This window comes from Mastigoproctus giganteus, chromosome 11 (genome assembly GCF_048544385.1).
Source record: "Mastigoproctus giganteus isolate SK-2022 chromosome 11, ASM4854438v1, whole genome shotgun sequence".
In the NCBI taxonomy this organism is placed as follows: domain Eukaryota; kingdom Metazoa; phylum Arthropoda; class Arachnida; order Uropygi; family Thelyphonidae; genus Mastigoproctus; species Mastigoproctus giganteus.
In genome coordinates this window covers 52727932-52744341 of record NC_143585.1, presented here as the reverse complement: position 1 = coordinate 52744341, position 16410 = coordinate 52727932, and the positions used below count along the sequence as shown (strand labels likewise).

General features: G+C 35.7%; 1 protein-coding gene across 1 annotated transcript in view; it reads left to right on the top strand.

Annotated features, from left to right (window-relative positions):
- Positions 1–16410, top strand: part of Dis3 (exosome complex exonuclease RRP44-like protein Dis3) — a 219245-nt gene that overhangs the window by 112149 nt on the left and 90686 nt on the right. The window contains exons 8-9 of the mRNA XM_090385074.1: positions 9241–9378; positions 11521–11667. Coding sequence (XP_090241200.1) covers positions 9241–9378; positions 11521–11667 — 285 coding nt within the window. The remainder of the gene's footprint in view (positions 1–9240; positions 9379–11520; positions 11668–16410) is intronic.

Sequence of the window (16410 nt, the reverse complement as noted above, 5' to 3'; positions counted from 1 at the left end):
TATATGTATTTAGTTAAACTTTTAACTAAATATATATATAGACTTAGATTACAAACGTAACATAATTAATTAATACATAACTTGATACGGAAGTTATATAAACGGAACTTGTAGAGAATACTCGATACTGAAAAATATATATATAGCGTTATAACTGTGTTGGGATACAAGTTTAGGGTTATAATTTTGTAATGGAATTGAAATTTTATTGAAATTGAATCGAAATCATGATTCAGACCAGAGCAACAAAGCAAAAAGCTCAAGCTAATGGGAGTGATGTGGCTCAGGGGAGAACTGAGGGGGACCAGTTGCCCTCTGAATCACAGCCTTTTAAAATGCACTGCTTGCATGATGTTTGTGGAACAATCGGGTATGGGACATGATATTGCCATGTGGGATGTCTTTGTGTTTGCGCAATGCAAGGCGTGTAACGAAATCAGGCGACAACTCATCGTTGATATGGGCCTATATGAGAACTTGAAGGACAGGGTGGATGCCCTCGAAGGATCTAAATTGAGGGGCTCATCAAGCTCTCAGCTGCCCACATCAACACCAGAGCTTGCACTTGGTCATTACGCAACACAGCGACAACCCCCAAGGCAGAATGCTCTGGTCCCACAGGAACTAGTAGTTGTTGGTGACTATTGTCAGGGAAACGAGGAACATGCTTTGTAAAAAGGATAGGTGGAACAGGGGCAAAGGTTGATAACGTTGTAGAGCGAATATCATCTTTTAAGGGCACAAAAGGTGATATAGTTGTACACGTTGGCACTAATGATATTAAGAGTAGGAGACTGGCAGAATTACTTAAAAAGTACAGGTCACTGTTGAAAAAAAAACCGTGAATTAGGGTTGAATTTGAAATGTCTGCAATTCTGCCCAGACACGATAGGAGGGAATATATGATGAGAGCCTTGTCGATCAATTCGGCCCTGGAAAGATTGTGCAAGGCTCAAGGGGTAGAATGTTTTTCAGCCTGGTCTGTGCTTGTTAATAGGAGAGACTGCTTCTACAGGGATGGGATACACTTAAGTAGAATGTGCAAGAATATTTGCTGATGCTACCGAGGAAGTGTTAGATGGGTCGGAAAACTGCTAGCTTGTGGGGATACAAGGACTAATAGATTAACAGTAGCCACTGGAAGAGGTGAAAGTGATTCTTGCACTGCTTCTATTGGAATGAGCAGCAGCCTGGAAAACAGAATGCAGGATATTTCAGAGACCGGTGGAGTCATTGCAGTACAAGAAGACGCCTCAGTAGCCAGGTGGGAAGGAGCAGCAGTGCGTACTACATGCTTCTTGATTAAACCGGGGTTCGAGCCCGTCACCACCAAATACGGAGGGTGCGGAAAGGTCAGGGAATGACCACCGCATTTCCCGGAGCAATATGGCCTTACTTGCTAATGCTCCTAAAAATCAAATAACAAGCAGTACAAGAAAACACCTGGGTTGTGTTAGGGTAGCTAAGAACAGTAACAGGTGCATGTATACTTGCGTGGACCAACTGATGATGTTACCAAAAGAAAATTCAAAATGGGAAGCATTCAAAGAACTTACCTTGGAAGCTACTAGGCTTTTCATAACAACTAAGAAATATTGTTCAAAGTTTAGGCCTAAATGGATGTCAGATGAACTAATGAGACATATGGCAGAGAAGAAATATGCATGGGATACATATAGATTAACATTAGACACAGAAGCCTATGATAGATATAAGCTGATATGTAACCAAGTTACAAAGGAGGTTAGGCAGGCGAAGGCAGATTATGAGAAATCTTTGGCAAAGGATGCAAAGAAAAACAGCAAAGAGTTCTTTACTTATGTAAACTCTAAGGAAGGGGATGAATCAGATTGGTCCACACTTGATATCGATGGTTCAACTGTTGATGATCCTGCTCAGGTAGCTAACAAACTAAATGAATATTTTGCATCGACATTCACACATGAGGATTTATTCAGCGAGGAGAATGCCAGAGGTGTATTGAACTCTGGCAGTAAGCTAGATAATCTTGTAATAACTGAGAGTAAAGCAAAGGAGAAATTGTTGAAGATAAACACAAGAAAGGCACCTGGGGTGGATGAGATCTATCCAGTTATATTAAAGGAGGCAGCAAAGGAACCAAGAAAGCCCTTAGCCATAATTATGAGAGCTTCCTTGGACTCAGGGGAGGTACCCATGGACGGGAGATGTGCAAATGTTACCCCAATTCACAAAGGAGGATCAAAGGGCAACACAAGTAATTATAGACCTGTGAGTTTAACTTCTGTTCCAGGAAAATTAATGGAGGCCCTGGTTAAAGAAGCACTGCAGGATCATCTAGACATGACTTCAGTTATAGTTCGGACACAGCATGGTTTTGTTAAGGGAAAGTCTTGCCTGACCAACTTGATTGGATACTATGATGCAGTCACAAAAGAACTGGATGCAGGGAATAACTTTGATATTATATATTTGGATGTTAGAAAGGCTTTTGATACTGTTGCACATGGAAGACTGCCAAACAAATTGGAGCCGTGTGGCATTGGAGGCAAATTGCTGCTATGGATAAAGGGATGGTTGAGGGGGAGAAGACAGAGAGTAGTAATCAATGGACACTGCTCATCGTGGACTAATGTTATTAATGGAGTCCCTCAGGGTTCAGTGTTGGGTCCATTATTGTTTTCTGTATTTATAAATGATATTGATGATGGTATATCAAGCTTAATGTTCAAGTTTGCAGACGATACAAAAGTTGGCAGGGTTGCTAAGGACCCTACTGACACTATGCTGCTGCATCAGGATCTGGAAAGGTTGAGCAGATGGGCTGAGAGGTGGCAAATGAAGTTTAACATTGACAAATGTAAAGTACTACACATGGGAAACAGCAACCCCAGAGCAACGTATCAACTCTGTGGTACTACACTGACAGTGGTAGAGAATGAAAAGGACCTGGGGGTTATTGTGCAGGCAGATATGAAGTTCTTTGAGCAGTGCAGATGGGCTGCAAGAGTAGCTCGTGGGGTCTTGTCAATGATATACAGGAATTTTTCTAGCAGGGATAGGGAGGTGATTATTCCATTGTATAAGGCAATGGTCAGGCCACACCTCGAGTACTGTATACAGGTCTGGAGGCCTCATTTCACGAAAGATGTAGAGCTGCTGGAACGAGTGCAGAGAAGGGCAACAAGATTAGTGAATGGAAGAAAAGGTTGCTCTTACGAAGAAAGGCTTAAGTTTTGCAAATTACAGTGTATGGAGACCAGGCACCGGCAAGATGATCTGATAGAGGTGTATAAAGCCTTGAATGGTTTGAGCATGCTCAATGCCGACAGGATTCTTCGTCTTGCTCAGAATAATCACCTTAGAGGGCATAAATTCAGATTGAGGAAAGACAGATGTAGGATAGATGTGCGGAAATTTTTTTTTAGCCAGTGGGTAGTTGGTTGGTGGAACAGACTTCCATCCCTTGTTGTGGAAGTTGATAGCCTAAATAAGTTTAAAGCTCAGCTGGACAGGTATTTCGAACGAATGGAGGGGTGAATTGGAAGTGTGTTGTTGTTGTTTTTTGGCTGATGCTGCATAAGCTTGCTTTCTTGCATCATATGCCTCTACTAATACTAATGCTAAAATGACTTGGATTGGTTGCAGATATGGTCTGACAATTGGCAACCACAAAGTTTAATGCAACTAATGTAAAGTTTTGCATCTGGGGAGCTGTAGTCCAGGAGTTACTTAGAAGCTAATGAAAGAGCAGTTAATAGTGATTCAGCATGAAAACAATTTAGGGGTTATGATACAATCAGATATGATTACCATTCAATCTAAGTATGCAGCTCAGAAGGCCCATAGTATCCTATGATTTATAACAGGGGTGGCCAACTTAATTTGTGATGCGATCTACTTTTTTTCTTCAAAATTTGCTGCAATCTACCATCTGAAGAATTTCATTGCACATGGTTAAAAAAGTTAATCAACACATTGAAAAATGTTGTTTATAAATTTTTAATATATGTGAAGGTTGTGTCTTCATGTCATCTGCCAAGTTATCAAAATCGGGGATGTAATGTGATAAGACCAACCGTAAAGAATCTTCTGTGTGCAAGTCCGTGAGAGTAGAGCGATTCTTTGTTTGTTTCAAATACGAAAAGGGCAATCCACATAGATATGTAGAACCAAAACTGGAATTTAAAAATTCACTGCATTTTTTTACATTTCGGTACTTTTCTCGGCAAACATATTTCCAAAAGTCTTTTTCTGATGACCTGACTTTTAGGAAGATATCGTTTCGCAATGTAATATTTTCTCCATGTGAAAAATCTCAACGATTTTTTCTGCAATTTGTTTTGTATCTAAGTCAACATTAAATGGATAAGAAATATATTGAACAATGTCTTCAATTGTTTTAAAATCACCGAATCTGGTTTCAAAATTATCCACAACTTTCTCAATTTCAGAAACGTATTTATCACTATTAAATTCAAAAACAGGATATTTTTGCAAATGATCTCGCATATTTTCAAAATGATTGAATTCTTTTTCTTTTAGATCCTTAGCCATTGCCAAAATTTGATATTTATATGCAGAAATACTACTAATCCTGTCACCCACATTTTTATTTTTTCCTTGTAATTCAAATTCAGATCACTTAATTTACTGGTAAAATATGCCAAAAAAAAAAAAAAAAGCCTGATTACACAACCACTCCGTATCTTGCAGCTGCTGATAATCAACTCCCCTTTGATCAACAAATCTTTTAATTTCATTCAGCAAATTTTGAAATCTCTGTAGAAACTTGCTCCAACTCATCTATGTGTAATATCAGATCTGGTTCATTTTCATCGAGTTGCATTTTGAAAAGTCTCCTTTGAAGAGATTGTCCTCTGATGGAATTCACGATTTTGAAAGCTATGTCCATAACACTTTTAGTATTTAATCTTTTGCCGGCTAAAATTTGTTGGTGGATGATACAGTGGTTGTTGTTGTTATTTGGTTTTTAGGAGCATTAGCAACCTAAGGCCATATTGTTCCGGGGATATGCGGTGGTCATTCCCTGACCTTTCCGCATCCTCCGTATTTGGTGGCTCACGGGCTCGAACCCCGGTCTAATCAAGAAGCATGTGCTACTCACTGCTGCTCCTGCCCACCTGGCTACGGAGGCGCCTATGATACAGTGGTAACTCAAAATATCTGGAAATCCATCATCCTTTTCGCACAATGAGATGAACCCGTTAAGATGCCCCATCATTGCTTTAGCTTCATCTGTTGTTATTGATACGAGCTTAAATAGTGGTAATTTAATTTTCAATAAAATTTTTGAATGCGTTAAATATATCAAGACCTCTAGTTCTGTCTTTTAACAAAACCATACCCAGCAGTTCTTCTCTAGTGGCAGAATCATCGATAAAAACGAGCAATTGAGCTGCATCACTGATGTCTGTAGATTCATCCAGTTGTAAATATCATCATTCTTCTCTTTCTTGGTGATTCTTTTCTACTTCTCTCTGTCAGGGTAACTCGGGATTTTTTATTTTTTTATTTTTTTTTTGACTGGTGCAGCATAAGCCTCAGGCTTCCTTGCACCATATAGCTAATAATGATAATAATAATAAAGAAAGGGACACACAATTAGCAGTAGGAACATGCAATTGTTTGCTCAAATTTTTTCCTCATTTTTTTCAGTGCAGTGCATCACAGTATTTTGAGATAATTGTAGATCTTGAAGAGCACTTTTAATTTCATTTTTGTTCTTGAAATTTTCAAAAAGAGAATCTGTTATTTATAAAAATGCTTCTTTGATGAATTGACCATCGGAAAATGGTTTGCATTTTTTGTAAGATGACTCACTTTAAATGATGCTCTAGTTACTGCTTTAGATTTCACGGAGATTTCACATTAGGTGTCATGAAGAAATTTTGTTGTATGAATAATCTGGATTTAAGTTCTTTTAATTTGTGTTTTCTGGGGTCACTATTAGGGGAAAATCCGATTGTTATTTACCATGGAGTGCGTTGAAATGCCTTTCTAAATTTCCTTTTTTGGGTATAGCCACTGAAGAATTGCAAATCAAACAACATTTTTCTTTCATCATTATAAAAAAGTATTCTAGTTCCCGCTCTTGATGAAAATGATATGTTTTACTCTTTTTCGCAGTATTCATTTTAAATCAAATCAAATTAACATATAAGTACTGTCCAGTTGTTAATATTAAGTAAGCTAAATAAGAATTCCGCACATACACTACACTCTCCACAACAAACTGCGTGAATTTTCACTAGACAATCCTGGCGGCTGCGCTGCGACAAGAGTAGTCACATGATTGAATGGATTTGTGATAATCATATGCAGTGGGGCACTTAATAATAATAATAATAATAATAATAACATTTAGATTTTCACTAATCTATTTATTATTATTATTATTAGCCATATGGTGCAAGGAAGCCTGAGGCTTCTGCTCCACGAGGCAAAAAAGAAAAACATTCTGAATTACCGAGAGGGAGGGAGGGAGAGAGAGAGAGAGAGAGAGAGAGAGAGAGAGAGAGAGAGAGAGAGAGAGAGAGAGAGAGAGAGAGAGAGAGAGAGAACAAGAGTCAGAAGTAGAAGGGAATCACCAAGAAAGAGAAGAATGATGATATCCATACTCACCTGATGTGAGCCCCCCTGGGGATCTTTTTTTTATATATATTTAAAATTCGTTGTGATGACCGAAATTAAAGCTGCGATCGACTTGTTGGCCACCCCTGATTTATAAGACTTGTATGTAGAGAGAAGGATTTCATGGTTCCTCTATATAAGATGATGATGAGGCTGCATTTGGAATATTATATTCAGATCTGGAGCCACACTTGAAGAAAAACCTAGAGCTTCTAGGGAGGGTTCAAAGAAAGACAACCAGATTGATGAGAAGGTACTAATCAATGTCCATATGAAGCATGGCTTAGAAGGCCTGCAGTACTTGGGAACTATATACATTCCTGTAGAGGATCATTAAAATGAATAAGGGAGGTATATTGTCACTGGTGGGAGAAACAAGAAACAGGAGGTACAAATATAAAATCTCTGGAAGTTTACAGTACAATAAAGTATTGTTTCAAAGGAAATGAGCTAAAGATAGAATTACAATATCTAATCAGTGTATTCTCCAGGAGAAAATGTCCACCCCAGCTAATTCATGGTAAAATATCAAAAGTAAAAAATGGATTAACCTTCACCTCTTTACAATTAAGCAGTCTATCACACAAAATTTTAAAGATCCTTCTATATCACAGTTAATTAGTATGCCCACTTAAAAGCATTTTTTTCTAGTACTGATATTATCATAATTTTCTCCCTCATATGGTAGATTTGGTGCACGCTTTAATAATTATAAAAAATACAGGCACTCCCCAGTTTACGTAATACTCAACATAAGTTTTTGCTGGCTGGTGCAAACTTAAAAAAATCGTGGAAATGTATTTTGCATCCCATAGGAATAAATGGGGGTATCCTGAAAATATCGTGATGTGAACTCAATAGCACTTTTTTTTTTTTTTTTTTTTTTTGATAATTCGTTCCAAGACCTCGGAAGTTGAAATTTTCGCTATACATCTAAGCTATTTATCTCTCTAAAATGTAATTTTTATAATGGAAATTGCAATACACTTTCTTGTTATCATATGTTCCATTATAAGAATCAATTTTGATATTTGTGATATTCATATGTGATATTTTTCTAAAACACATTTCTGGAGGTTACTACCATCAAACAATAAAAACAATTTGCACTCCGATTTATCGGACTTTTCTGTTATATCTATTATAAACGGGTAGTAAACATGATCTTATTGCATTTGCGATAACCGATAACTGTAATTCTTTAGGTTTTTATGTTACGGTATTATGGCGAAATGAGTTCCCCTTCACTGAAATTTTCAATCATATAAAAAACAAATAAATTTTCAGAATCTTCTCTTCATTCCTATTTACTTATTTCAATGGTGAAGGGAAAGGGACCAGTGGAAAGTGCAAGTGCTGGCAGTACTAGGAAACGAAAAAAATTGATTTAGAAATGAAGATAATTAATTAAGAAGTACGAAGCAGTACAAAGTTTGTCATCTATTGCACGGAATTAGATCTCGCTGCTTCAACAGTGAATACTATTTTAAGGGACAGTGCACGTATAAAAGAACATGTTAAAGGATCAATGCATTTAAGATCAACAGTGATCACAAAACAGCATTCAGGTACTATATAGAAGATGGAGAAGCTATTAATAATATGGATGGAAAATCAGATTCAGAAGCAAGTGCCCCTGAGTCCAATGGCCATTCAAGCAAAAGCAACTATGAAGATATTAAGGATAAGTATGGTGAACTTAAGCCAAGTTCATGGCAAGCAACGGGTGGTTTAATAGGTCCAAGCATTGCGCTGGTTTCCAAAACATTAATGTATGCAGCAAAGTTGCCAGTGCCAATTCTGCAGCTGCAGAGAAATTTTGTGATGTGTTGGGAAAAAACCCCTTCTAAATCTCCACAACCCTCAACCTCTGCAGCTGGAGAGTTAATTCTGGCAATGATGCTCAAAAGGTAAAACTTGCTGACGTTATACCTGTCTCCTCACTCTTTTTGTAATTTTATATTTTTGTAATTTTTCCTGCTCATGAGATAAAAAAAAATTGAATAAATAATTCTATTTACATATTCGTCAAACTTTTTTTTGCTTCGATGAAATTCAGCGAGCATAGTTGGGAGTGCTGCATAAGAATTAGAGAAATTGCAACTTGCGTAGAGTTTCGTGGAACGCAAACGTTGTGTAAGCCAGGGAGGGCTCTGCCATGAACTGACATTTCATATGAATTATTCTGGCACTAAGGAATGTGCATGCTGGATGACGATCCAACATGCACATTCCTTTTCCCATAATTCCTTAGTAGACTTCTAAGATTCTAATGAAGTTAAATTCAAATTAGAAGTTACTTGCATTTGAAGTTTTGGCTGTTGAATTGTTCTGTCAGAACTTAACTGTGTTAAGTATGTTAAGTATTAAGTCGCTTATCATTTTGTGCAAATATGGCAGTTGAATCATATGAAACTTCCAACACAATATTTGAACCAATTGATGATACCCATAGAAGCCTAATGTTAAGACTTGGTTTTTTTTCATATTCTCTTATATTTTAATGTGGTTTTTGCCTAATAACAAGTCTAATGGTTTTTCATTAGGCAAACTAAAAGAATTCAATATTGAATTCTTTTATGTGAAATTTATAAATTTACATTGTAGGCAACTCGACATCTGTTTCTACCTTCAGAACGCAAGATTCCTAAGATACGAATTGAAACGAGACAAGCAGAAAGTCTTCTGAACCAAAGAATTGTTGTCTCTATTGATAGTTGGCCTCGGGATTCACGATATCCAAATGTAAGTTTTACTGCTTTTAACAAAATAAATTGTTTGTTTATTTTTCTTTTTCCTGATAATGAGTTACCAGATAATGACGAGTTATTTTGCCATTATATGCCACCTGGTGCAAGTTGTATTCACAATGACTTGCATCAATCAGCTTTATTTTCTGCTTACACTAAAGCTTCCAGTGGTTATAGTCCAAGAGTTGCAGATTTACTTTGTTACAAATGACCGTCTGAGAACTTTTATTTCGATAGACAGTCTTTTGAGAACTGAGCTGTTTCTCTAGATATTTTAAGGGTCTGGTTTGACATGATGATTTCAAAGCAAGTTTCCATCCAGTGTAGCCACTGAGATAGTTTGTACCTAAGCTTCTCGTTCAATTTAGGATTACACCTTGCATTTCTTTTCTTCCATCTGTTCTTTTCCTCTTGTACATAAATAATTCTTCATTGATTGGATATCCTTATTCATAGTTGTAAAATAGTACACTACATTTCACTTCTGGACTTTAAACCCCCCCCCCCCCTGTTTCTCTAGATATTTTAAGGGTCTGGTTTGACATGATGATTTCAAAGCAAGTTTCCATCCAGTGTAGCCACTTAGATAGTTTGTACCTAAGCTTCTCGTTCAATTTAGGATTACACCTTGCATTTCTTTTCTTCCATCTGTTCTTTTCCTCTTGTACATAAATAATTCTTCATTGATTGGATATCCTTATTCATAGTTGTAAAATAGTACACTACATTTCACTTCTGGACTTTAAACCCCCCCCCCCCCCCGCAGCTGTTCATTTTACACAAAACTGAAATCTGTCTTACCATGGATTTTTTTTTTTTTTTTTTTTTGCAAATTGTCATATTTAGTGCCATTATCCCAAACTTGCTATGAAAATTTTCCTGATTTTACCAAGAAAAAAAAAAAAAAAAAATCTGGTTAATCAATATCTCTCCCACCCCTCCATTCTCAACTCCATATCACACATTCAGTTTCTGCTGCATACATGTTCTGTAGATATACAGTAGACTTTGATTATCCGGGATGGTTGGGAAATGAATTTCCCCAGATGATCCGCAGAATAAAAGAAACTTGTGAATCTGACAGAAGCATTAATTTACTTACATTCATATTAACATTTATAAAAGTATGTTATAGTATGGGAAGATTTGACACAAAATTTAATATGTATGTATTATTTTCTAGAAATAAAAACAATGAATTTTGCTTTTTTACCTTGGTTGACCTTCCTTTGAATTGTATCACAAATTTTGAAGCACTATCTTTTTGACAAGGATGGTGTATTTTTGCTTCATATAATTGAGTAGACACCACATAAGGCAAATCAGAATTAAATGGGATTTTTTGAACAGTGTGGCATCAGTAATTATACAACTTTGACATTCTGAGTGTTGTATTTCTTCCAGTCTCATACTCTATTATCATTAGTGTGTATGTATACATGAATCTGTAATCATCACCGATGAAGTGGGACAAGCTTGGACTCCATGAAACATCAGATTCAGGTAATTATACCTTTCAGTTTATTTGCTAGCACAGGTGCCTCAATGTGGATGTTAGTTGCTGTATCATCATCAGTTTCCCACTAGGCTCCTCCGTAGCCAGGTGGGAAGGAGCAGCAGTGCGTAGCACACGCTTCTTGATTAGACTGGGGTTCGAGCCCATCACCACCAAATACGGAGGATGCGGAAAGGTCAGGGAATGATCACCGCATATCCTGGAGCAGTATGGCCTTAGTTGCTAATGCACCTAAAAAACTAAATAACAAACAAACAATTTCCCACTGCTACAGTAAACCTCCTACATGTATTTGAATGTGCTTCCTTTATTTGCTGGTTCAATGCTGATAGCACATTCCATATATATTTATGAAAACTTGCATATTTTTGATTAATTTAATAAATAATTTTCCCTTGAAATGGTGCATGATACACTAATCATTGTTTTCTTCAATTTTTAAAATTCCAGATTTTTACACAAAACTCACTTGGAGGTTACCAATTTAAATTAAATTTTTTTTTATTTTTTAAATTATTTAAATATATATTAAAATTCATGGTTTCGTATAACTTTTGAGATCTTAATAAATGTATTCATATTTAGTAATTGGGCAAGAACTTAATTTATGTATTTTTACAGGGTCATTTTGTGAGAACTCTTGGGGTAATTGGAGATAAAGATACAGAAAATGAAGTGCTTCTGTTGGAGCATGATATTCCTCATGAGTCTTTTTCTCAGTCTGTCCTTAATTGCTTGCCTAAATTGCCTTGGGTCATAACTAAGACAGTAAGTATTAACATTTCATAATTTAATTGTTTAGCTTAATGAATTATCTTTATTGTTGCTAAGGCAGATGTGGGTAATACACAGTACTAGAAACAATATTACTCAACATGGCCAGGAGTGTAAATGATTAATGCCATTCTTTAATACATATAAAAATATAAAATGATTGTCCTCTTTATCTCTTTGATGACAGCAATTTCCAGTAGGATAACATATTGTTACCTTTTCTTATTTCCATAGCTTGTACAATAAGAAATTTTAGCCTATTTGTTTTTTATCTGTATTCGATTGAGGTTATCTATATATTAGTTTGTTTATCTGTATTCAATTGAGGGTATGTTACTGTCATCTTGTGAAATCCATACCAAAGCAAATTACTGTTGTTCTGGAAGAAAACTGAAAGTTCTGCAGAGTGATAGAATAGTGTCTCTAGCAATTTGCTCACTGAGTGTATGTATAATCCAATCACTTGTAAAAATTGCAATCAGTGAATTTAACCTGTATATGCAGGATGTTAGATAGAATATTTTAGCCTCATTGGGAAATCACAAAAAGTTATTTATGGAAGCAAATAACAAATTATTTGCCATCTTTTCATGGACTCACAAGTGCAAACACTGTAACTGTGGTGATATCTCTGGGCGTTTAATCCTAACTTGCACCTTTTGAATAAGGCTTAAATAAGGCATTATATCAAAAGTAATATTGGAATATTTAATATTTCAAGGTTGCTTATGCATATCTTCACTCTGATTATAAAATATGTAATCTCCTTCTTTTTTTAGAGATCTTATTATATCTAAAAAAGGGAGATAAGAGATTTTATAATCTCTACCACATTTTGTATCAGATTCATTTATGCTCTCTCTCTCTCTCTCTCTCTCTCTCTCTCTCTCTCTCTCTCTCTCTCTCTCTCTCTCTCACACACACACACACACACACACACACACACACACACACAGCTTTCCTAAATTACTCTCTTGGAAGTAAATTTTCTAGATTATTTTATTGTTCATAACCCCTCTAACTGACTAGTTTTCTCCTTGTTATATGGGCTAAGCTGGTGAATCCTGGGTTTTTTCTATTACTAACACTACTTGCTCATTTATTGTTGGAATACCAAGCAGTTCTAATAACACACATAACACTACACGTGATCTCTTCTCACCAACAGTTCTTCAGAATACATAATAATGTCCCCTGTTGTTTAGACCTAATTTAACTAGTTGTTTAGGAGTCCTTCTCCAATAGTTTCTCCCTTCCTCCCTTTGTTTAGTATTATGTAGCAGTGCCAAATAGAATTGTTCTGTAATTTTCATATCTACTTTCTTGATTGGACTCCTTTTTTAATCTCCTAATCCTAATACTTGCTTAGATTATAATCGCTGAAATTATTTTTGTATAGATGAAATTCTTCATTTCCCACTCATTTCCCACTTTGTTTACTCTTGTCTTTTATTTAAATCATGCTTTCCCAAAAAACGTGCCAAGGCTGTTCAGGATAAGAACAAATTAGCATATCAAAAGTAGCTTTCTTTGGCATTGCCAACTTCTTATTCTGTCTATTAAAGCTCACAGTACTTGAGCCCTCTGGTCTCTTGCCAAAAGCCATTGGCCACACCTTCTATCCATATTCTTTGTTACAATGTGATTATTCTATTGGATCTTCATCTAAAAGATAAAGCTGACTTATTAGTTTTACTTTGCTGCTGAATTCCTGCATGATCTTCATAGATCTTCTACTATACTAAATACATCCTATGAATTACTTCCCAGGAAGTCTTCATGTTCTGATAACATCTAGTACAGAAGTGCACAGTACTGTCACTGGTTGATGGAGCTTAAATTTCAAATCATCATAGACCTGAAACAATCATACGAGAGATGTTTCGCGTGCCATGCTTGAACAATAAAAAATACACTAATTGATTGAGAATAATTGTACGAGTGACGTTCCGTGTGGCACGCATCTGAAAATTTCCACCCATATATCATTCCAGCTATATCGGAAAGCCATTGGTGCCTGCAAATATCACCAGTCCTTAAAATCAATGATTGTATGGAAGGTATATCGGTTCCTGAGAATAACGGATGTTGATGTCATCGTAAGTTGAGGCTCCGCTGTAATTCTATTTACATGTTCGTTGAACACTTCTTTTTTTGCTTCAATCAAATTCAGCAAGCATGGTTGCGAGTGCTGCATAAGCCTTTAGGAAATTCCGACTTACATAAAATTTGACTTGAGCAGAGTTCTGCGGAATGCAACCCTTATGTAAGTGGGAGTGGCTGTATTATATAAATGGCTCACTCCCTTGCCAGATAAAATGAATATATGAGTCATTGTCTCTGGCTCAAAGCCAGAGACAATGACTTGTACATTACTTGTTACCATATATTTCTTGTTATCTGAAGAAATTTGCATTGATTTTAAAATAATAAAACACTTCCATCATACAAACCCAAAATTATTTTAAGTGTTTTATTATTTTAAAATCAATGCAAAATTCTTCAGATAACAATAAATATACGCTAATTGAGCCAGAGACAATGACTGATTTTTATCTGGCAAGGGAGTGAGTCATTTATATAATACAAAACTTTTTCACTTTACCGTCTTTCAAGCAAAGTTTGAGCTTTTATTTCTGTATTAGAAATTTGACACCTCATGCTAAGCAAACAGAGTAGTGTAATGGAAAAAAGAAACTCAGAAAAAGGTGATTTTTCTGTGCAAATATTTAATTAATTTAAGGTTTCAGGTTTTTTTTTTTTTTTTTTGGAAAAACTTTACTGTTTTTGCTTCTGATTTCATATCTTTCCCATGGAATTTCATTATGCTTATGGACTACACAGTAAACAACTGCCAGTGACCATTACATTTTGATTGTCATTTATTTAAAGTGGTAAGCTACTTCATTCATGTGGTGTCATGCTGAGAGATGTGCCATGTTCCAGTTAGTCAGATTAGGTTGCCTTAAATCCAGTGATGTTCCAGACCCTCTTTGGACTTTATCAAGTTTAAAGAAAGTAGAAAGAGAAGAAAGGATGGATAATATAAGTTTTCTTCTTCTTAAAAATTTTATATTTATTAAAATTTAATAAATATAAAATAAAAATAAAATAATAAATTTTTAACCAAAAACTGGTTTGACAGTTCCTGCCAAAACCAAATACAACACTTATGATGTAAGCATTGTATTTGGTTTTGAGTTTGTTGTATCTGATTGTCCTGGAAGAATTTTCACTGTGGTGTTATGGAGTTATTTGCTACCTGTCAGTTCAGATTATTTCCTTCTGTTTGATGTTTGGTTCATTGCTGCTGGAACTCTGACTTTGTTTTTGTGTATGATCTTTTTTAAACAAAAGCAAGTAATACTCTGGCCTGAAGTGTTAGACTAAAAATTTATTTCATTTCATTTTATTATTTTTTTATATTTTATTTTAATCGTAAGTATTTTATTACATTTTTTTTCGTGTTTTGTTTTTTGTTCTTTGTAGTATTTAATTTATTTTACTTTTTATTTTTACATGCTTTAATTTAAATTTCAGTTTACTATTTTCTCGTTCTAGTTATTGTAAAAAGTGCCTGGTAATCAACATTTTCATTTTTTATCTGTATACAGTCAGTCCTCGTATAGCATGATAGTTGTGTTCTTAGAAACCCTCGTACAATGCAAAATCGTGCAATATAAACAACAGGTCCTATGGGAAAAGTAGGGTTAGGTGCCGACTACCCAAGATTGAACACACATTTGTAACTAAGACATTACCAAACACAATAAATAATCATAATAAAATACTTACGTATTTTATAATAATAGTCGTAATTTTACTATTACTTAATAGAATATTGCTAATGCTTTTGCTCTATCGTAAGCAAACTTGTTTTTTGTTTGATTTCTATCCAAACAGATGACAGCCGTTCCATCCCTTCCAACTCTTTGTGTCTTGATCTAATGGATTTTAATTACACTTGAGTTGTTCCTGCTGTGAAATTTTTTATTTTCTCTGCATTCTTTCTAATTCTCGGCGTTGCCTCATTTAGGCCTGTAGCATGTTCAATATCACATGGTCTTTCATTTCGCTCAAAGCGTTTCACAATTTCATATTTTTCTCTGTTGACAGTGGCTTACTGGCCATAAGCCTTATCGGGGAAACCCTGATGGGCCGAAGGCTGGTGTGATTTGTGATTTTGGCCATAAACCATAGTATGAGGACACTACAGATTTTCCCGGGTAAGAATTTTTGATCCAGTCAGCCTGATATTGCTTTTCTTTTTCTCTCTGAATCTGCAGTGTCTTCACCAGGATGCTTCCTTTTCACACCTTTTAAGTATTTTACTGATTTTTAGGGAATAAAGCACAATTACAAAATGAGGAGGCACGCTTGATACACATAAACAAAGCTGTGCGCGTGTAGCAACTGAATAAACAACACCGTAAAGGCAGAGATACACTATTAACACCTCACATTTTACTAAAGCACATTTCTGGGGGTTACTACCATAAAACAATAAAAACAATTTCCAGCTGTGTTTCTGCTAGTGGAATCTGTTATAAACTGGTTCTAAACGTGATCTAATGGCATTTGCGATAATGCTGATAGCTGGAATTGTGTGGGTTTTTACTTTATTAGGGTGAAATGTGTTTCCCCTTCACTGATATAAAAAACATGATACATTTTCAGAATCTTCTCTTCATTCCTATCGTGTTGTGTTCAGTTGGGGTGATTCCACGTTCGACTGCC